Raw genomic sequence first — 21,459 nt, 5'->3', positions numbered from 1 at the left:
CTGCACATATTACAGCATGGATGAACTTTGAAAACATTACGCTAAGTGAAAGAAGCTGGACACAGAAGACCACATACTGTGTGATTCCATTTATATGAAATGTCCAGAATAGGCAAATCTACAGAGACAGAAAGTAGATCAGAGGGGCTGAGGGCGAGGGCCTGGGGCAGGGGGATGAGGAAAATGGGGAGTGACTGCTAATGGGTATGGTTTCTTTTGGGGATAATGAAAATGTTCTAGAATTAAATAGTGATGATGGTTGCACAATTTTGTGAGCATACCAAAACCAAATGAATTGTGTACTTTAGAAGGATGAATCTGTTATATAAATAATAATTTTTAAAAATAGGGAGAAAAAAATCAAATTGCAGCCAGCACCTTGGCCTCAGGGAGGACGCCCTTTCTCTTTAGAGCAGTGGTCCTTCAAGTGCAGCCCCCAGACCAACAGAATCAGCATCACTGGGAAATTACCAGAAATGCAAATTCTCAGGCTCCACTCCAGACCTACATAATTAGAAATTCTGGGGATGGGGCCCTACAATCTGCGTTTTAACACACCCTCCAGGTATCCTGATGCATGTTCTTAAGAACCATCACTTCAGGGGAAACTTTCTATGTAAAAGGCCAGAAAGTAGATATTTTAGGCTTTGCGAGCCACGTACATAGAGTCTCTCTTACATATTCTTCTGTTACATATTTTTCTTTTTTATAACCCTTTAAAAAAGTAAAAACCATTCTTAGTTCCCAGGCACAAAAAAACCCCAGTGGATTTGGGCCCTTAAGCCGTTGTTTGCCAATTCCTGCTCTGGAGCAATACGGCTCCCGTTCTGGTAGTCCTCTGGAGCTTCCAGCAAAGATAGGGGGATTTCTCCTCTGTAATACGGGAAATGAACAATGGCCTCTAGGCATCCAACAGGTTCCCCTTATAGTTGTGATACCCTCCCTCCACACCAAGGCCCAAGTCAGACCAGATCCTGCTTTCCACGCAGGCATTATTAACTCAGTCTGTAAAAGGGTCATTGTGCTCTTTCAAGAAATTTATTTAATTCACAGCGATGTCTTTTGAACAGTCAGTAAATTCTACTAGACAAAACTCATACAGACATTGATCTCAAGTAAGCCATAACAGGCCCGCCCCTGCCCCCAGAGCTTGAGAAATCGCCTATAGAATCCAACCTGGGAAGGGCGAGCAGCTGTGCTTTGCTGTGTGTCCTTTAAGGCTCTTTGGTCCTGGCTGATTTCCTCTTAGCAGTGTCCAAATAAACCTTCCCTTTCCTATTCAGTACACACCAGTCTTTGGTGTTTAACCCGATGGGCTGAGGAAGGGAGGTAGCCTGGAAATCATACCCATTACAATGTGGAGTTAATGCCTACATACATCCTTTTTACTCACAGTTAGTGGATTTATCTTTTAAACACAGAAGTAAAATCAGACATGATTTTAGGGCAGGAGAACAAAGTCAGTGTCAACAGACAGGGTTTGAAGCACCTGAAACTCTGCTGCCTCACACGGAGCTTTTTCAGCATGAAGAACTCCTGCGTGCCTGAGAAACTCAAGTTCAGCAGCTCTCCCAAAGAAGCTTTCGGACTAGGGGGCATGCGGAGGAGAATGAGGAAGAGAGCAGGAGAGCCCCAAGGTGACACAGACCTCTTCCCTCGCCCTTCCTGAGTTAGCTAGAATTGCATGGGTAAGAGGGTCCACAGCTTGAGAAGACGAGGAGGAGGGAAGAGGAACAGGAGCAACTCTTTGTCCCAGGGGCTCTTCCCTAATCTTGGCTGGAAACAGAATCCCAAAAGTTTCCTGATTTCTCCAAATGGTTTGCTTCAGTGTCTCCCCCAGGTCTCAGCAACTTCTCCCTGAGGGGGTCCTGGTCTCCAGGGGATGGGGGTGAAGGATGGAGCAGACAGAAGACTTGATCTTTGCTCCCCTTGTTCACCTTTATCCCCTGGAGTCCAATAAACCAGGTGCCTGGGTGGAAGCACGAGGCATCCTCCCGCCCCCTCCTCCCCACTGCCCCCGGCCAATCCACTCTGGCCTTCAGGCCATATTGGCAAAGAGGAGTGAGGGCACAGGTATACACAGCAGCTAAGGAGGAGCTGGTGAATATGGGTATAGACTGGTCCTTGCTGGGATGGGGCATTTAGAGACCCTTATTGAAGTAGACATAAGGCACGAGTTCTCTATACTTGGCCCTGATGGTGTCTTGGAGCTCTGGTTCCAGGTAGGAAACTGGCAATTCACTGAGAAGAGAGGAGAAGGGGGTTATGAGCATGCACTTGGACAAGCAGCAAATTACCCTCAGATAAAGTCCATCTCAAATGCCACCTTTAAGAAGCCCTTCTGGATTTTCCATCAGAATTACTAATGGCCTCTGTATACCACAAAATGTTGCTTTTACTTCTATTCAGGCCTGACTCATTCTCCCTGGTGCTAAACTTCCATCTTCTGTACAAGATTACAAGCACAATGCTCAGAACACGGGAGATGTCTAGCAGATGACTAAGAAGTACCAAGATTACTAAGGAAGGGGAGACCGGCATCTTCTCAGTTTATATTCAAGCTACACCTGGTCTCCTGGAGCTAGTCTTCCCTCTGCATCCCAGTTTCATGCTTCCTTTCCCTTTTCCATCATCCCTACTCAACCCCTCCTCCCCTTCCAGGACACGCAAAGGAAGTAGAAATGTCCAAGTCGTCCACCCTCTGGCAAACGTGAGCCAGAATAGGTACCTACCTCCTTGCTCAATTTCAAAGGCCAGATCCAGCCAGGGGAGATGTATCTAATAACCCAAGGAGCAAGGACAGAAGGTCTCCTGTTCTTCCCCCATCTGCTCTCCAAGGCAGCCCTTGCTCCACTGGGAGGGAGCAACTCAGCTCTCTGCCCCTTGGAGATCTGTTTTGGTTTACCATTCACCTGGGGTTAAGAAGCCCAGAGTTTAGGCTGATAGGCATTTGTCCTTGGACAAATGATGCCCTTCCTGCCCCTCCCTCTCTCCTTCAGGACAGCAGGCAGGTCAGGGAGAGCAGAGACAGGCTGTTCAGTAAAACAAAGTGAAGAACGAAGAGCTGATACCATTTCTGTGGGAAAAGCCCACATGCCACTGGCACCATGAAGATGAGGCTGGAAGAAAGGAGAAACCAAAGTGTCAGGGGCAGGCCTGTGCACACCCCATCCCAAGCCCCCCAAAGGAAGGGGGAGATGCCCATTCCCCTGGCCTGCCTTCCAGCAGGCCCAGAGCTCCTCTCCCTCCAACCCTTCTCCTGGTCTCCTCAGCAGGGATACTCATTCTAGCATGGGATAAAATCAGCGCCCCCTCCACCTCCCGTCCCTCACCCCACATCCACCTCTGGCATTCGAGCAGATGAAGAAGATAATAGAATCACAAAGGAGCACGAGCAGCAGCCCTACAGACCACAAGTACCCGATGACATGCAGGGAAAGCAGTGAGGGGCAGAAACCCAACGTCCTGCTCCCGTATTCACTGAACACCTGGGCTGTTGGAGAGCAGTAAAGGGCAGTTTCTCCAACTTCACTGTGCATACAGATAACCCGAGGAGCTTGTTAAAATGCAATGCTGATTCAGGAGGTTCTGGAAGGGCCTGAGAGTATTTATTTCTAGTCAGTTCTCCAATGACGTGGATTCAAAATCACGTCTTACAGGATCTGAGAATCTAACAGATCTGGGTTTGTATTCCAGCTTTGCCACGTACTAGCTGCACAATCATGGGCAAGTCACCTTTGAACCAGCAGAGGGAGGACAAGAGTGCCTGCCCTGCAGGGTTACTGTGAGGATTAAATGAGATAACAGACATACAGCACCCGGCCCATGGTAACCGCTCCTTCAGTAGTAACTCATTTAGCAGAAGATAGTATAGCATGATGTCAGACTGCCCAGGGTCCAATCTTGGCTCCAGCTATTACCCTTGGGCAAGTTTCTTCCTCTCTCTAAGCCTCAGTTTCTCCATTTGTAAAAGCAGATGATGACAGTCTATCAGTATACATACCTCTAGGGTTGAGGGAATTAAGTGCAATTATAGACGTGAAGCATTAGCATGCGGGAGACACAGAAAACATTCAGTACGTGTTAGTTGTTGTTGTCATTAGCCTTGCAAAGCACGATTAATGCCAGGACATGTCCAGTCAGTGGCAGGCACCTGCCATGACTTGTGCTGTCTTCCTCCTGGGTGAGGCTGGGACACTTGATAGCCGGAGGCTGTCTCATCATTTTTGTCTCATCTTATTTACTTATTTATTTAGAGATGTAATTGACATGTAACATTGTGTAAGTTGAAGGTGTAGAACATGTTGATTTCATACACTTACACGACATGAGAACGACCACAGCATTAGCTCTATCATGTCACATAATTATCATTTCTTTTTTGTGGTGGAGTTGCCTCATAATTTTTGTCTCTTGTCTAAAACTGTTCCAGATTTAAGGTTAGAGGGGAGACCCTGGGACAGGAGGACACCCAAGCACGCAGCTTTCCACACAGATGTGTGCATAGAGCCTAGCGAGCCTGATGCCCTCAAAAAGATGGGGCAGCAGCCCTCTAGATGGACCACAGGTGTTCTGAGCTCGGACACTTTTGAAGTCAGGTAAGGGAGCACATGTTCTCCAACACGGGTGACACAAGAAGACAGATCTGGGGTGCCCCAGCCTCCATAGAACCCAAACCAAGAAAACACGTTACTCACAAGCACCCAGACAGCATAACCTGCAATGGGGCATGCAGGACCTTGACTTTCTGCACAAAAACAAACAAAAGAAAGACCCACATGGGACTTACCTACCTTAAGGTGAACCCCATGCCTGCCCTGCCAGCGATCAGCCACCTAGAAACCCGGAGGCATGAAAGTCCTGGCTCTGAACGGGGAGAAGGGGGTTCTCCTTGCTTTCTGCAGACAAGGCCAAGAAACCAGGCATGGTGTCTGAAACGGGCAGCCAGCAGGGACTGGTGCGGGCCCTACTCGAGTGAGATGAAGGGTGGGAGCTAGAGGGAAGGGTAAGAGAGTCAAGAGCCCCCATGCACAGGTGTGGTTGGGGGACTCTTGGCAGAGACGACCCCAATGAGAACCCCACTTACCTTCATGAAACACAGTTTCTCCAGCCTTTCCATGAGGACTGGCAGCAAGACTGGAAGAGACCAGGGGGAAGCTGGTGGGAGAGCTCTAAGGCCTTCCTCAAGACCCCTTTGCAAAGTCAGATCAGGGAGGAGTGATTCCCTCCTCTTCCCCAGAAGTTCCAGAAAATACTTTTCATTTGGGAGAAGAACAGAAGACTACATAGGCAGGGCTACCCCCGACCTCTCTCCCAAGTCCCAGCAGATGGGTGCTTCCCAAACTTGTCAACCTGCACACCTGCAGTAACAGGAGGACAAGTACCACAGGCCCACGGCATCCTTCTCACAACTAAAACTGTCTTTGAAGGCTCCTGCAAGTAAGTTTTGCTTCCTACTGTCATGCACCCCTGCTGGAAGCAAAACCAGGGCAGGGGATTTATTTTCTCTACCACTGTCTCCCTAGCACCCCACAGTGTCCAGCACAATGAAGGTACTTAAGGAATACTTATTGAACGAATGTAACTATCTCCCCCAAATCTCTGATTAATTGATGTTCCAAGAACTACAGTGCGGTTCTCCTGTGGCTTTCAGCACTCAAGCAAACAGCGTGAGGAGCACAGTTGTAGAGGCTGGGGTCCCACCTCCCACCCGAAAGCTGGGTGTAGCTGAGGTCTCCACCACGTGTTCCAGGGTCCCCCAGGATGGGAGGGCTTCCCCATCTTACTCATGCCAGGGGCTGCCATGGTGATCCGAGAAATAACCACTTGGGTGATGCCTATGGCTGCAGCTCTCTGTGGGCAGAAAAGAGTAAGTCGTCAGGAATGACCTTATCCAGTATCCACGGGCTGCACCAGAGGGCTGGGTCAAGGTCAGGGTTGTGGCTAAGTCTGAGATGGTAAAGGGGAACGGACGGGCCTGCCAGGGACTGAGTAACTTCACCCAACCCTCTCCTACCCAGCCAGACTTTTATGGTTTCAGGATCATAAATGATAGAGCAAGGACATGAGAAGCCTGTTGTGAAGAGAGAAATGTAAAGAAACTCGATGGGGAATGAGGAGGGAGGCAGGGAGAAGCCTTCTCAATCCTACAATGGAGCCCAGGCCCGCTCTGACCACCAAGGACAGGACAGTGTGGGAGAGGGGATTTTCTCCTCCTACCCCAAAGGGAGCCCTCTACTCACCCGGGACTGACCAATCTCATTGTCATTCCTGTCCTTCACACAGATGCCCTCGATGAGTTCCCTAAACACAGACAGGAGTTCCTGGATGTGAGAAAGGGGTGTGGGAAGCCTGCCAGCAACGTAACACACCAGGGGACCAAGGCCAGGGTACCCAAGCTCTAGGAAGCCACCTCCTGCAGCCTAGCCCTTTGGTCTTCCTTCTGCACTCCAAGGAATGCTATCTCAGAAGTGATCTAAGGCCGTGGCTAAGAGAGCTAGCCCTGGGCCCAGACTGAATCCTGAAACTGCAGAGTAAGTGTATGATCTTGAGCAAGTCTCCTAATCTTTCTAAAGACTCAGTTATCCTCACCTGCAAAATGGGGATAATCATGGCACCCACTTCATAGGACCTGGTGAGGATTAAATGGGGTAATGCCTGCAAAGCGCTTGGCCCAGTGCCTGACACAGAGTACTGCTCTGCAAACAGTAGCTGCTCTCGTGATCATTCTCAGGCCAGTTCTTGACTAAACCCAAGCCCAGGTAGGTGACTGGGACTCACTCATTTGTTGGGAAGGAGCAGCTGGGTGGGAGAGGGAGAGAGGAGAGGAGCAATGACTGTTCAGGTAGTGTGCTCTTTCTGCAAGGTCTATTGTGATAAATTTCCATTTGCTGGTAATCCCAAGAAAATGTGGCTTGTGGATATTGGTGATGACGATGGAGGGGATGATGACAACAGCAGCAATAATAGCTAACACTTATGCAGCATTTGTTACATTCCAGGCAGTGTTTTGAGCGCTTTACATATATTACATCATTAAATTTTATAACAGAGGAACAGCTATGCTTTCTCTAGTCAAGAAACAAGAATGAGACACAACGGGTTTTTCCTTTTACCTTTCCTCTGTGAAGCTTAGAGCCAGGTGCCTGGAAAACTATCTACTCCTCTGGCTTCTTTCAAAGCTTCTTGGTCCTGTTCTATCTCTGGACACCTCACTCTGCTGCATTTCATTCTGTAAGCCATCCCCAGGGCTTTGGAAGTAGGCAGAGTTCACGACTTAAATACAGTTGTAGTAGAAAGGACACGATCTAGTATAAAACCCCACAGATCCACCCTATCCCCCGATCCCACACCATCCAAACAATGACTCCCTGAACACTCACCACAGATCAGACCTAAGTCACCCACCACTCCCGGGGCCATCACCGTTGGAGCAGCCAATCCTCAAGGACCCTTCAGGGGTGCAACCCAGCAGCCCTCCCCACACCCACCTCTGCCCCAGGAAGCCACCCGCTGCCTTGGTTTCTTGCCCCTCCCCTAACCTCATGGTTTGTAGGGAGGAAAAGGGATCCTTGTACTCACTGCTGTCTCATCATTGGAATGTTGACACAGTTAGCTGCGGCCACGGCAGCAAAAGGCACCCAGCGGCCCACCAGGGGTGGTGCTTTCTGTTGGTGGAAGGGAACAATGGGAGTTGCTCAGGCTCACTGAAAGATGGAAATGGAGAGGGATGAAGGACTATAAAACAAGAAATCAGACCTCGCTACTGCCACACATCCAGACACCAGTCTGGGAACCCAGACTCCCTCAAAGGCCCAAGAAAGACCAATCTGGGGACAGCCCTGCTGTATTTCCCACTACTTCGCTGGGCTCTGGCCATACCCAACTAACCCAGTCTGGAGAAATGTCCCCTGCCTCGAGGAAGAGGTTTTCCCTAGGACTTTGCTGCCCCCTAGTGGCCACCGTGCCCACAGCAGCCCCAGACCATACCTTTGTCAACATGTTCATGCTAACAGCAGTGGCCACGGCAGTGGTTGTAGCTGAGATGTAGGAAAGGGCCATCTGCCTGGTGAAGGAGAGAGATGCTTGGGAGTGGGGAGCCCTGCAGGCTGAGGGCAAGACCATGGATTGAGTGAGAAAGTCTGGAAACGGGGCCTCATGCCTGAGAAGCTCACATGATCTCTCCCCAGCCTCATCTTGTGACCGGGCCCCTGACTCACGATGCTCCAGCCCCCTTGGTTTCCTTTCAGTACTTTAAACATGCCAAGCTCTCTCCTGCCTCGGAAGCTTTGCATGCTGCTGCTCCCTATCCGGGGAATTCTTCCTTGGGCTCTTGCCTGGCTAAATCCTTCTCCTTCAGAACTCAGCTGAAACGTCAGCTCTGCAGAAAGGACTTCCCTGACCAGCCGATCTACACAGACGCCCCTCGGCTGTTCTCGATCTTGTCACCCTGTTTATTTCCTTAATGGCAGCAATCACAGCCTGAGATTATTGTGCTTGTTTTCTTAAAAGACCTTAAATTCCCTGAGAATAGGACCACACATCTCACTCAAATGGATCCCCAGCACCTAGAACCATGCCTGGCATATAAACACACTCAAGAAATATTTGCAGAATAAATGAATGAACACATTTTGAATTGGTCTAGGAAGAAGATACTCTCCTAGTCAGCCTAAGAAAATACTTCCAAACCCTGAAAAGGGAGACTTGGTCACCGGCCCAGGGAGGACTGACGGCCCGGGAACCCTTCAGAAGGGCTGTACCTCCAGAGGCAAGAGGACAGCCACGTGCTCCAGACCCACATGGAGTTCAGGTCTCCATGACCTGAACCAGGGTTCAGTTCTCCTGGGGTTCAGCTCTCCTACCTGAGCGATGTGGGGGAAGCTGCATTCCTGTTGGTGTAGTTGACCAAGGCATTGAAGGACTGGTTCACCCACTGCCAGAAGATCACCGCCGGCATCGTCCTACCAGGAAAGGAGGCCCGGAGAACAGGAGAGACAGAGGGCTTGGTACACACCAGTCCAACCACATCACCTGCTATTCCCTCAACAGCTCCCATGCTGTTTTATGCACCTGAGCTTTTGCACAGGCTGGCCCCCTGCCTGGAATATCCACTCTCCCTACTTCTGTATGTGGTTAAACGCTGCTCTGCCTAGAGAGCACTTCTTCCTTGGAACCTTCTCGACCCTTCCACTGCCCTTCCTGAGACACAGTCAGCCATTCCATGCTCCCTGTTCCCACAACCCCACATTCTCCCCACAACCTACCACTTAGCAAGCTGGACTGAAACTGTTTACTTCCTGGTCTCCTCAACAAAACTGGGGGCTCCCTAAGGGGAGGGACTAAAGTCCTTATATTCCCAACACCTGGCCCAAGGCCTGGCTCAATAACTGGACAAATGGATGTGTCCAGGACGAGGAGGGAAGGAAGAGAGGAAAGGGGAGGAGCCACACATCCAGGAGCTGCGGAGAAAGTTTATTCTCTCCCCAACTGGCCTGAAAGGGTCTTCCCATTTTTTTACTGGAATATTACATGATAAAAAATACATTAAATTACATTGTTTAATAAGTACTTTTGAAGAAGGAATTAGGATAGCTTATTCACTGAGCATTCCAGAGAGGACTGCCTCAGTTAAAATCCAGGCACCAATGTTTCCTGGCTGTGTGGACCTGGACAAATTACAGAACCTCTCTAGCATCTCAGTTCTTCATCTATAAAATGGAGATGATGATAGTACCTCTCAGTAGGGTTGCTGAGAAGACTAAAGGAGGTAGTATATGCAAAGAATTTAGCACAGTGCCTGGTATCTGGGAAGGGATCAATAAAGATGATGATGATTACTATCATAATATGGCTCCTTTTTTTTTAAATACTTTTTTTCACTCTTTCCAATCAAAGGTTATGAACACCTGTCTTGCCTGAAGACCTCCAGCCTCACGGTCCATTCTTAAGAGGAGGTAATTATAGTATACACACTTAGAAACCAGGTCAGGTTGGTTATGTCAGCATGGTTCTGTCCTCTGACCCACATCATCCAGGCAGCTGCACCTCTCACTGCCTGGCTCCCGGGTCCCACCTGTAGAACTGGAGCATGAAGCCGGTGATGATCATGCCACCAGGGACCTGGAAGGACATCCGCCCAATGACGTTCATCTTCTCCCCAGTGTCAGGGTGGAAGGCCGAGTCGTAGAGCTTCTTGGCATACAGCAGCTGCTCGACTTGGGTGCCTGGGGGCACGACCCCCGTCCTGCCACCCAAGGACAACAGGCAGAATTACCTCCCAGTCCCCCTGCCCTGAGTCACCCTGCTCTCACTTCTCCCTCCTTCCTGAGTTCTCTGCCTATTCCCTCATCTTTAGTCTCCACCTCCTCCCTAGGGGACCCATCAATGTCACCCGTGCCTCCAGCTCCCTTCCCCTAACCACTCACCTACTCTTCTCCACCATCACCTTGGCCCAGTCCAGCTCCTGCTCTGGTACCAGGACAGTGCGGGGGTCTGTGATATTGAAGAAATGCTTCACTCGCCCCAGGAAAGTGCGCTGGTCCCAACGGGGGGCATCGATGTTAAAGCCAGACACATCACCTTCCATCTTGCTCATACACAAAACTGTGGGCTTAAGGAACAGAGGAAAAGTAAAGATTGTCTCCAAAATCAAAGCTTGCCCCAGAAGTCCTGAGCACCTCTTGCTGTTGTAGACTGCCTCCTTTCACCAGCCACTAGCATCACCTGACTCAGCTTGGGGAGTCCAAGTGAAAGGCCACCAGACTCAGCAATTTGGCACCAACATGTGTTTCTTGAGTGCCTGCTGGTGGCCAGTCCTGTGCTTGATCAGGCCATTTGGGAGACTGGGAAAATGGACAATACAAGGCCTGTCTTTGAGGAGCTGAGTCTGACTGGGGAACGAGAGCCCATCCATGGAACAGTATATTTTATGTACAGCAACAGTAAGTACAGGAGAGGAGAGGAAGTACAGACAGGGGGGCACAGCAATCAAAGGGGGCTTCCTAGAAGAGGTGGAATGGAAGTGAGGCCCCAGAAGATAGAACAGATTTATCTGAAGGAGGTAGAAGGCATGGGATCACATTAAAGGTAAAACAATCACAGATAAAGGATGACATGAACAAGGCATAATCACTTTCCTCATTTCAGTGTGTTTTTGTGTGTGTGTACGTGCACACGTGGCACATGCCAGCCCTGTGAGAGATCCCGGGCCATGGTTGTGACTGAGGTACCACACCTGCCCTCGAAGAGTTACAGAATGGGAGGCAAACAGACAAGTCAGTCAATAAGTACAGTAGTGTGAATAATGCTGTTGGCAGACACTGGGAGCAGTGGAAAGCCAGAGAAGAGGGGTCTGAAACTGAGATGACCATATCTCCCAGTTTGCCTGGGGCTGCTGTCCTGGATAATTATTAACAGCACCCTTTTTGACTTTCAAAAGTGTCCAAATTTGGCCAATAAATTATATGGTCACCTTATCTCAAATGGATGAGGGATTCTGAACACGCTTTGTGAGAGCAAGAAATAAGCAATGTTTTGAAGGATGTGTAAATGCTAGATAGATGGAGGACAGGTATCACAGGCAGAAAGAAGAGCCAGTGGTGAAAGCACCCAGCGCCCATGGAAACCTGACAACGATGACAACAGCTAACACTTGCTGAGCTCTACTCTGTGCTAGACACTTTCCTTGGTGCTTGACAGGCATTTTCTGAATTCAGCTTCACAATAACCCTATAAGACAGATACTCTTGAATTTAACCACATTTTATGGATGAGAAAACCGAGGCACAGATAAGTAACTTTACCAAGTCACACAGGCACTACCCAGTGGCAGAGCCAGGAGTTTCATTCAGCCTGATTTACTTCAGAACCCTTGCCTACAACTTGCTTCTGGAATCCATGACTCAAAAAGCTAAGGCAGGTCTGATATGTAAAAAGCTGGGAAGCTGTCACTCCTGCCTTCACAACAAGACCAAAGCTAACAAACTGAAGATCACCAACTCTTCTCAGGCCCATCAGAGAACTGAGGTCACAAGGCAAACTACCACCTCCAACCTGGAGAGACAGGCAGCTACAGGGAATCACAGTTCCCCAGAAGCAGAAGCCCCCACTTTGGGGCAGGGAGCACTGGAAAAGCTAAACTGTAATCGACAAATTGCTGGACGCTCAGTGTGGACAAGTTTGACTATTAAAAATTCCAGGAGGACTTGGTCTTAGGTGTGGGACCCACATTTTGGGGAGTTTTACCTCCAGGAGCCCCACCAGGTTCCCAGGGTGAAGATCAGAGAAAAACCCCCTAGTGCTTTTGGCAGAGAGATGGGAAAAGTAGCCATTTTGAAGTACAGCCAGAGCCTTCTGTTCTTAACAAGGTCTGCCCTCAAAGGGAACTATTTTACCAGAATCTAACTGGCTTGGAGGCAGGAAAACACCCAACTCCAGCCCCTTCTAGCCTTCCTGTCTCACTTAAAGGGGTGAGGAGAGCCTGAAAAGCTCTTGTGAAGATCCAGGGGTGCAGGCTCCCTCAAAGACTGAGCCCTAATCATAAGACACTCTCCCTCCCCTCACACTTCACCACGGCAACAACAGGGCTCCTGCATCATAACACGGAGAGCTAAACAACAACAGAAAGAACTGCAAGTCTCAGAACTTAAGAAGAAGGCTCCAGAAACTCAAAAGACAACCGGGGAGAGGAAATGTCAGCCTTTGACACTTAGACCTTCAGCAAACAATAAACACAGCCTAACTCCTCACCAGATAAACATAAAACCTCACACACATCTGGCTTTCAACAAAGAATTACAAGGCATACTAAAAGGCAAAAAACACAGTTTGAAGAGACAGATCAGAACCAGATGATAGAGATTTTGGAATTATCAGACCAGGAATTTTAAATAACTATGATTAACATGTTAAGGACTGCAATAGGAACATGGACATTATGCAAAAACAGATGAATAATGTAAGCAGAGAGATGGAAACCCTAAGAAAGAATCAAAAGGAAATGTTAGAAACCAAAAATACCGTAACAGAAATGAAGAATGGGGGCCAGCCTGGTGGCATAGTGGCTAAGCTCTCAAGCTCTGCTTCAGTGGCCCAGGGTTCACAGGTTTGGATCCCAGGTGTGGACCTACACACTGCTCATCAAGCCACACTATGGTGGCATCCCACCTACAAAATAGAGGAAGACTGGCATGGATGTTAGCTCAGGGACAATCTTCCTCAAGCAAAAAGAGGAAGATTGGCAACAGATGTTAGCTCAGGGCCAATCTTCCTCACCAAAAAAAAAGAAAAGAAGAATGCCTTTGATGGGCTCATCCATAGACTGGGCATGGCCAAGGAAAGAATCAGTGAGCTTGAATATGTGTCAATAAAAAATTCCCAAACTGAAAAGAGAAAAAAGAATTTAAAAAACAGGATAGAATATGTAAGAACCTTGGGACAATTACAAAAGGTGTAACATACATGCAATGGGAATGCCAGAAGGAGAAGAGAGAAAAGAACAGAAGAAATATTTGAAATAATAATGACTGAGAAGCCTCCAAAATTAAAGACAGAATCACTGCAGAAAATCAAGACAAAGAAAATCAAGAAAGAACCTATCGATGGAGGAAAAAAACACTTTATCTATAGAGGAGCAAAGATAGGAATTACATTGGACTTCTCTTAGAAACCATGCAAGCAAGAAGAGAGTGGAGTGAATGAAATATTTATTGTTGAAAAAAAAAAAACTCATCTACCTAGAATTCTGTATCCAGCATAATTAACCTTTAAAAGTGAAGAAGAAATACAGACTTTCTCAGACAACAAACAAAATTGAGGAAATTTGTCACCAACAGACCTGACTTGCAAGATGTTAAAAGAAAATGACATAGATCATCATAGACATAGGATCTAGTTGAGAAAGAAAATGATATAGATCATCAACTGGGATCTATATAAAGAGTGCCAGAGAAGGAATAAATGAAGGTAAAATAAAATGTAATTCTTAATTGTTAACAGTTAACAAACAGATAACAGTTAATTCAAAATAATAATAGCAACAATGTATTTGGTGATTTTAGCTTACAAATAAGTGAACTGAATGACGGTATGTATACATATGCTATATATGCATATATATATATATGTGCAATATTTCAACGCTATTAGGAAAAGGAGGGAGGAACTGGGAATACTCTATTATGAGGTACTGGCCCTACCAGTGAAGTATCGTGTTATTTGAAAGTGGACTTGGATTAGTTGTAAATGTATATTACAAACTCTAAGGCAACCACTAAAAAAATTTTCAAAAGAAGAATAATCAACATGCTAAGAGAGGAGAGAAAATAAAGTCCCATAAAAAAGCTACAGCTTTTGAACTTTTGCCTGAAAATTTCAGGAGGCCATTAAAAGATTTTAAGGAGAGTGACAAGATCAGATGTGTAGTTTAGAAACAACACCTTGGGCAACTGTTTGAGAATAAACACAGTGTGTTAGGACTTCATAGGAGACAGGGAGACCAGCCGGAAGGGAATCGCAATAATCCAGGCAAGAAGTGGGGCTCCAATGAAGCCAGATGCACCAGAACAGAGACAGCGAACAAAAGGAGAGAACCTGTTCAAGCAGCAGAATCTGAGGACTTGCTAAGCGACTGGGTATTGGAGGAATATTATCAGTCAGGGCTCAGCCAGGGAAGTAGAATATATACATACCCTTTATATGCATGCATATACATATATATATGATATTGATAAATATATAAAAATTGATACAGTACAAGGAATTAGCTAACTGGCTTACGTAATTTTGGGAGCTGGCTAAGCAAGCCTGAAGGCAGCAGGGCAGGGAGTTAGGATGGGACCATCCTGGGGGAAGGAGAGCAATGCAGGCCCAGCTGTGGCTCGAGTCTCTGACCCGTGGGGGGCCTAGCCCTCTTTTAAAGGGATTCCGTCGGATTAAATCAGGCCACCCAGGATAATCTCCCTTTAGATTATCTCAAAGCCAACCAATCAGGGACTTTAATTATATTTGCAAAATCCCTTCACCACAGAACCTAAATTAGTGTTTGATCAAATACCTGGGAGAAGGTGTGTGTATGCCACAAAATGGTGACTTCTCCCTCAGCCCACTTTGAGTGGAAACATGCCAGAGAGGGGATCCTGGGGGGTTTCATTTGGCCTAGCCAAGTAGACACATCACAAGAATCTAGAGTGATACCTAGGGTTTCTGACTTGGGCAATAATGTGCTGAGAGAGAGAATGTAGAAAAATAGGCTTTAAGGGAGAAAACAGTGAGTTTGATTTTCCACGTGTTGAGTTCCAAGTGCCATGGGGCTTTTTTTTAAATTGAGATATAATTGGCACATAATATTATATTAGTTTCAAGAGTACAACAGAATGATTTGATATTTGCATATATCATGAAATGAACACCACAATAAGTCTAGTTAACATCCGTCACCATACATAGTTACAAAGTTTTTTATTATTGTGATGAGAACTTTTAAGATCTACTCTCTTAGAAACTTTCAAATATGCAATACAGTATTATTAACTATAGTCACACTGCTGTACCATGGGACTTTTTTTTTTTTCTCTTTGCTGATGAAGATTAGCCCTGAGCTAACATCTGTGCAAATCTTCCCCTACTTTATATATGGGTCGCCACCACAGCATGGCTGACACAAGTGGTACAGGTCTGTGCCCGGGATGCAAACCCCTGAACACAGGCCACCAAAGCAGAATGCACTGAACTTAACCACTATGCCACAGGGCTGGCCCCAACATGGGACTTTCTTAAATGCAATAGGTGGTCACCTGTATCAGGTTCTTAACAAATGCTATTCTCTGTCCAGAATGCTATTCCTTCCCCTCGTCACTAAATAACACCTACTCATAACTTTTTTTTTATAGGAATAATGTTCAGATTTAACTCTATATCTTCCGTGACTAGGTCATTTGTCTTTTTTCTTGAAAATATCACCTTAACTGAGGATTTTCCATATACATTAAATTACAAGTTCACAGGCACAGCTTGAGCAAGATTTTAAAAGCTATCTTCTTGAGTTATACGATGATCTAAATCCAAAAGCACTCACAGAATTGAGCAAACAAAGCCAGTATTTGCATATTAGGGAAAGGAAACGCATTGCTGATGGAAGCCACAGATCTAATAAAAAATGTTTGTTTTTTGTGCCTGATCTTTTATTTTTTTATTTATTTTTTCCTTCTTTTTCCTCCCTAAAGCCTTGGGGACATAGTTGTATATTCTAGTTGTAGGTCCTTCTGGCTCTGCTACGTGGGACGCCACCTCAACATGGCCTGATGAGTGGTGCCATGTCCATGCCCAGGATCCAAACCAGTGAAACCCTAGGCCACTGAAGCAGAGCGCACGAACTTAACCACTCGGCCACGGGGCTGGCCCAAATTAAATGTTTTATATTAGGTGGTAAATGAAAGAATTCCACTCAAGACCACCACCTCAATAAAAACCCTTGGGTTGGGACCATCCCGGTGGCGCAGCGGTTAAGTGCACACGTTCTGATTTGGTGGCCTGGGGTTCGCCGGTTCGGATCCCAGGTGTGGACATGGCACTGCTTGGCAAGCCATGCTGTGGTAGGCATCACACATATAAAGCAGAGGAAGATGGGCACAGATGTTAGCTCAGGGCCAGTCTTCCTCAGCAAAAAGAGGAGGATTGGCAGCGGATGTTAGCTCAGGGCTAATCTTCCTCAAAAAAAAAAAAACAACAAACCCTTGGGTTATTGCAGCAAAGGAAGCAAGGGAAGTTACAGCAAAGCTACCTCAGAATAAATAGCAGCCTTAAAAGCAGATGCATTAGCAAATAATTTCAAGGACTCCAGCTATCCCCCCCAAAAAAGTAGCCTTTTGCTCTCCAGAGACAGTCTAGAGTTACCCACAAGGACGCACCTACCCATCCTTCAGATCTCGGCTTAAACCTCCTTTCTGCAGAGAATCCTTTGAAGGACCCCCTTCCTTCCTCCCAGGCAGCTAGATCAGGTGCTCTGCTGTAAGCTTTCTTGGCTCCATACTTTGTCTTCAGAGCTATGCCAGTTTGTCGCAATACTGTGTGGTTTTATCTTACTTAATGCCTACCTTCCCACCAGGCCATAAGCTCCTTGAAGCCAGAGGTTGCGTCCATTTTGCTCACCCCCGTGGCCTCAGTGCCCAGCACAAGAATTCAAGTATTTGCTGACTAAGAGGTCCAGTTTGTCAGCAATTGGATATTTAGGCTTAAAAAAAAGCACAGAGGTCTGGGTTAGAAAGAAAACAGTGAGTCAGCAGCATTGAGGTAGTTTAAGTTTTCCAGTGAGAACACATAGAAGAAGAGTAGAGCTGAGGACGTACCCTCACAAACCACTATATTTAAGAGACAAGAAGAAAAAAGGAAGCCCAAAAAGATGAGAAAGAACAACCAGAGAGGCAGGAGGCGAGAGTAAGCAACAAATGGGGTAAAGGGGGAGTGGTGGTCAGTTTTTAGATTTTTTGTTAGGGTGGGAGACATGTCGCAAGTTGATATGCTGGGGGTAAGTCATTGCCCCGGGAGGAAGAAGCCCGGCGTGGAATCTGCGTAGCACCCTTGCCCGGCCCTGACTCACCCACTGAGCGGCAACCCCTGGAGAAGTCAGCAGCCAGACAGCAAGTGTCCACTGCCGGAACTCCAACTTCGGCCTCTCCTGCTCCACCACGGAGCCCACAAGAAAGCTCTGGGCCCTGCCCTCCGGGGACAGGCTGACTTGGCCTCCTGCAGGCTGGTTCAAAGACCGAAGGCATTGCACCCAGTCCTAACTGAACCCAGGAGTGGGAGGGGAAAGAGTTCACTTTCCTGACTCTGCACGACGCCAAAAGGATTCGGCCTGGCCAGCAGATCACACACCGCCTTGGCTTACAGAGGCCCATGCTCACACCCGAGGGAGACAGCCCCATGGAGCAAAACGCTATGCCACCCCCACCTCAACACACACACACACACACACACACTTCTCGGACATCTCTCTCCACCCTCAACCCAACAACCCAGCACTGGAAAGTCCTCTGTCTTTCACAATGGAAGCACTTCTACCACGACGCGGTAATCATTTGCTAAGTTATGCAAGGACCTCTGCCTTCACTACGGAGGTCAGGATGGGACCTGCGCGTCCCTGTCTTACGTAAAACATAAGGCCAAAAACACCAATCTAAATTCTATGTCTGGAACACTTCCTCCCACACCATTGCCCTCAATGGGGATAGTTTTGTGCTTCCTTCAGGGCAAAATCAAGCCCTTCGGTTACATACTCCCAAAGCGTCCTGTCCTCCTTTGCGGCATGCCGGGCTTTTGTGATTGTCACTTTCTCGTTATTTAAAGTTATCTGTGTAAAGTCTGCCTCCACTGACAGATCGTAAGGTTCATGCTGTAGCGCTCACCTGTCCTCTAAAAATACTTACTGCCTGCCTGAAATGCATTCCAACTTGTTCTGGGGTTCTCTTGGCATCAAGGATGTCACCTCTGTTAATTCAAACTCCGAACCTGCCTTGGTTACACAAGTAAGAGCTGCCTTGCTTTCACAAAGCTGCAAATTGTCTACCCCACCTATACTGGGTCCTATCTGGTCTCTAAGTTTTCTTGCACAGTTACTCTCCCTCTTCCCACATAAGCCACAACTAGTACTCCCTAAAAAGGTCACTCTCATGTCCAGGGTGGCCTCACTTTTGAAGGAACATGGTTCCAACACTACTGGGAACAAGGGAGGAAAGGAAAATCAATCAGGTGATTGACCGATACCTCCCTTTCCTTCTGGGATTAGAGAATGCCACAGGTCAAAGACGTTAGGGATCCAAGATCTCAGTTTACAGAAGAGGAAACTAACACCTAGACAGGTTCACACTGATTGAGCCAGCATGCTGAGCATCTGTGCCACACACGTTCCTGCGCTAAGCACTGTGGCAGACATGACAGCTGAACAACTAACAGATCCAGTCCTGTTTATCCATCCAAAAACCTAACAATAGCTAGGGCGTTATTTTCCCAAGGTCAAAAGGCTTAGGGTCACCTAGATAGGTCCTCTATCAGCTACAGGGTGCTTATCTTAAGAAGGAAAGAAAGAGGGGCCGGCCCGGAGGCGCAGTGGTTAAGTGAGCACGTTCCGCTTCAGCAGCCAGGGGTTCGTCAGTTCGGATCCTGGGTGCGGACATGGCACTGCTCATCAGGCCATGCTGTGGCAGACGTCCCACATATAAAGTAGAGGAAGATGGGCACTGATGTTAGCTCAGGGCCAGTCTTCCTCAGCAAAAAGAGGAGGATTGGCAGCAGATGTTAGCTCAGGACTAATCTTCCTCAAAAAAAAAAAAAAGAAGAAGAAGAAGAAGGAAAGAAAGAAAAAGAGAGAGAGAAAAAAGAGAAAAAACCAAATAACCTACTACCTCTCCTGAAGTAATGCTCATCCTTCCAGAGAGAGCTGATTTTCTCTGGCAAACACTATCAGAGCTCGCACAACAGGCTTCCAAACCTCCTCTGGGATATAACCTCTTGCAAGGGTGGTGTGTGGGGAGAAGTCCCAAGATTTCCCTGTTTGTAGCCCCAGGTAGGGAGAGAGAGAAAATATGATCGCTGGTACTCACATCACAGGAAGACCTAGGCGGCCAAAGACCCAAGAAGGTCAGCCACAAAGACTGCTGAGATAGGCGAAGGTTGGTGGCAAGGCTGCCTACTAGAAAAAGTTGGAGAATGAGACTAACAATTAAAGGAGCTGGCCCAGGTATATGCCTACGTCCACTCACGTGACTCCAAGGCACCGTGACGTTAGACACCAGACAACTTAGAAAGAGAAGGCTGTCTTGCCTTTTTCAAAAAAGAATCAACAGGCTGGAGATGGGTGGACTGTAGAAGTGCGTGTGTATTCCAGTGAGAATGGAACTAACCATTCATCTTACACCTTAGTCAAGGTTCTGAACTGTGTCTTCTCTCCAAGGATCTGAAGCAGGTACGCAGGTAGCAGATGTTTAAACAATACTTTAGTTGAATGCATAAATAGCTAAGCACCATTCAGGGAAAATGTGCCTTCATTCCAATAGTCTTAATTAGGTTGGAAAGCCTGCTGGCAGGAAGAGGGACAAAGCCCAAAAATCTAGATGAGACTATATTAATAATAGCTTAGCCTTATATAGCACTTCCTATGTACCAGGCAATGTTCCATGTACTTGCCATATGATAATTCACATAACCCTCACAAGAACCCAGTGAGGTAAGAGCCACACACATCTGCAAACCTCCAGGTGTATCATCCGTGCCCATACTTTATCAGCTCTTAAAACTTCGGGATTTACATCTCAAATTTAAACCACTCTGTTCCTTCTACCTGGACAATACAGTAGTGTTTAAAAGCACTTTCTCAAGAGTGAGAAAGAACTAAGTTCAAGTACCGACTCTTATCGCTTAAAATAACCAGTGTATCCCTTAAAACAACCAATTTCTAGGGTTGTGAGAATGAAACAAAATCTTGTACGAAAAGCATTTCACTAGGAAGGATGTAATTTCCATAAGGGGAGACTTTGTCCCCGCTCTGTCTGCCGAGTCTAGAATACGACCTGGCACATACGTGATAACTCTTCTTCCCGTGCCCTGCAGGGGAAGGAGTGGGGGTAGCACCTCCCAACTCACCCAGAAGCCCTCTCGTTCTTCCTTGCCTGGAACTGCAGGCCCATTTCTGCCTCCTTTGGGATTGCAGAGGGCGCACCGCCTGGTCCAACGTAGCTTAGCAAAACCTAGCCATTCCAAAACGCCTTGCACCCCCGCTGTCAGCTCACTTCAGCGCTCAGGACCAGTCTCCAGGGTGCTTCTTGCCCTCCGACAGACATCCTCCCACCAGCGGGACTCTTCCATCACGGACTCTAACACAGGTGTGTGAAGATGGGTGCGCAACCCATAACACCCCTGCACCTCAGCCTGGCACTCGAAAGCGCCGGGGGTCCTCAGGGAGACGTCCATGGGCAGCCCCAGGCCACTCCTTGCGCCACGTGGCTTCGGCAGGTGGAAGCCCAGCCCGCACAGCAGCCCAGCCCGCGCCGCAGCCCCGCCCGGGTAAAGTCAGGACAGAAATCCAAGCTCCCTCCCGGGATGTGGGGACTGACAATAGATGCGGCGGGCGGCCTCCTCCCAAGACCCCTTACCTGGTCCCGAGAGGAATGTACTGAGGCAACTGCCACCAGACAGCCCGCGCTGGAAGTCAGGCGTGGATGCACTTCGGGCCACCGCCCAGGAACCGCCCCTTGCCCCGCCCCCACGCCCCTTCTGCCTGACCAATCTCAGGCCCGGCGGCCCCCGCCAGCCACGTGGGAGAGCCTTCTCCATTCCCCGGGTCTCTATAAGTCAGCAGCCGCCTCTCGCCGCTCTAGCAGCCCGCCTGCGCAGTTGGCGGGGGCGGGGGCGGGGGGGGGGGGCGGGGGGGGGGCGGGAGGGAGAGACACCTTGGCGCGCTTGCGC

At 47.9% G+C, this 21,459-nt stretch overlaps 1 protein-coding gene across 7 annotated transcripts; it reads right to left on the bottom strand.

The window, feature by feature from the left end:
* Positions 1–1,014: 1,014 nt before the first annotated feature.
* On the bottom strand, positions 1,015–21,253 carry SFXN2 (sideroflexin 2). 7 transcript variants are annotated; one of them, XR_006887700.1, is made up of 12 exons: positions 17,597–17,947; positions 10,428–10,612; positions 10,076–10,246; positions 8,865–8,963; positions 7,990–8,065; positions 7,582–7,667; positions 6,243–6,303; positions 5,787–5,853; positions 5,087–5,136; positions 4,698–4,747; positions 2,913–3,119; positions 1,015–2,241 (listed from the first exon to the last, which is right to left on the bottom strand). XR_006887700.1 is itself a non-coding variant. In XM_046655278.1 (12 exons), exons 2-12 carry the CDS (start codon positions 10,595–10,597, stop codon positions 2,142–2,144), a joined length of 978 nt encoding a protein of 325 aa, XP_046511234.1. In that variant the 5' UTR covers positions 10,598–10,612; positions 21,147–21,253; the 3' UTR covers positions 1,015–2,141. The 7 variants fall into 7 exon arrangements, 6 of the variants coding, with proteins under 6 accessions (XP_046511234.1, XP_046511235.1, XP_046511233.1 ...); XM_046655278.1 differs by lacking the exon at positions 17,597–17,947 and adding an exon at positions 21,147–21,253 and having other exon boundaries at positions 3,072–3,119; XM_046655279.1 differs by lacking the exon at positions 17,597–17,947 and adding an exon at positions 20,638–21,108 and having other exon boundaries at positions 3,072–3,119.
* Between the last annotated feature and the right edge of the window lie 206 nt (positions 21,254–21,459).

The sequence above is a fragment of the Equus quagga genome, chromosome 2 (genome assembly GCF_021613505.1).
Source record: "Equus quagga isolate Etosha38 chromosome 2, UCLA_HA_Equagga_1.0, whole genome shotgun sequence".
Taxonomy (NCBI): Eukaryota; Metazoa; Chordata; class Mammalia; order Perissodactyla; family Equidae; genus Equus; species Equus quagga.
Note: the sequence above shows the minus strand (reverse complement) of the source record. Positions and strands in the feature narration are given on the sequence as shown.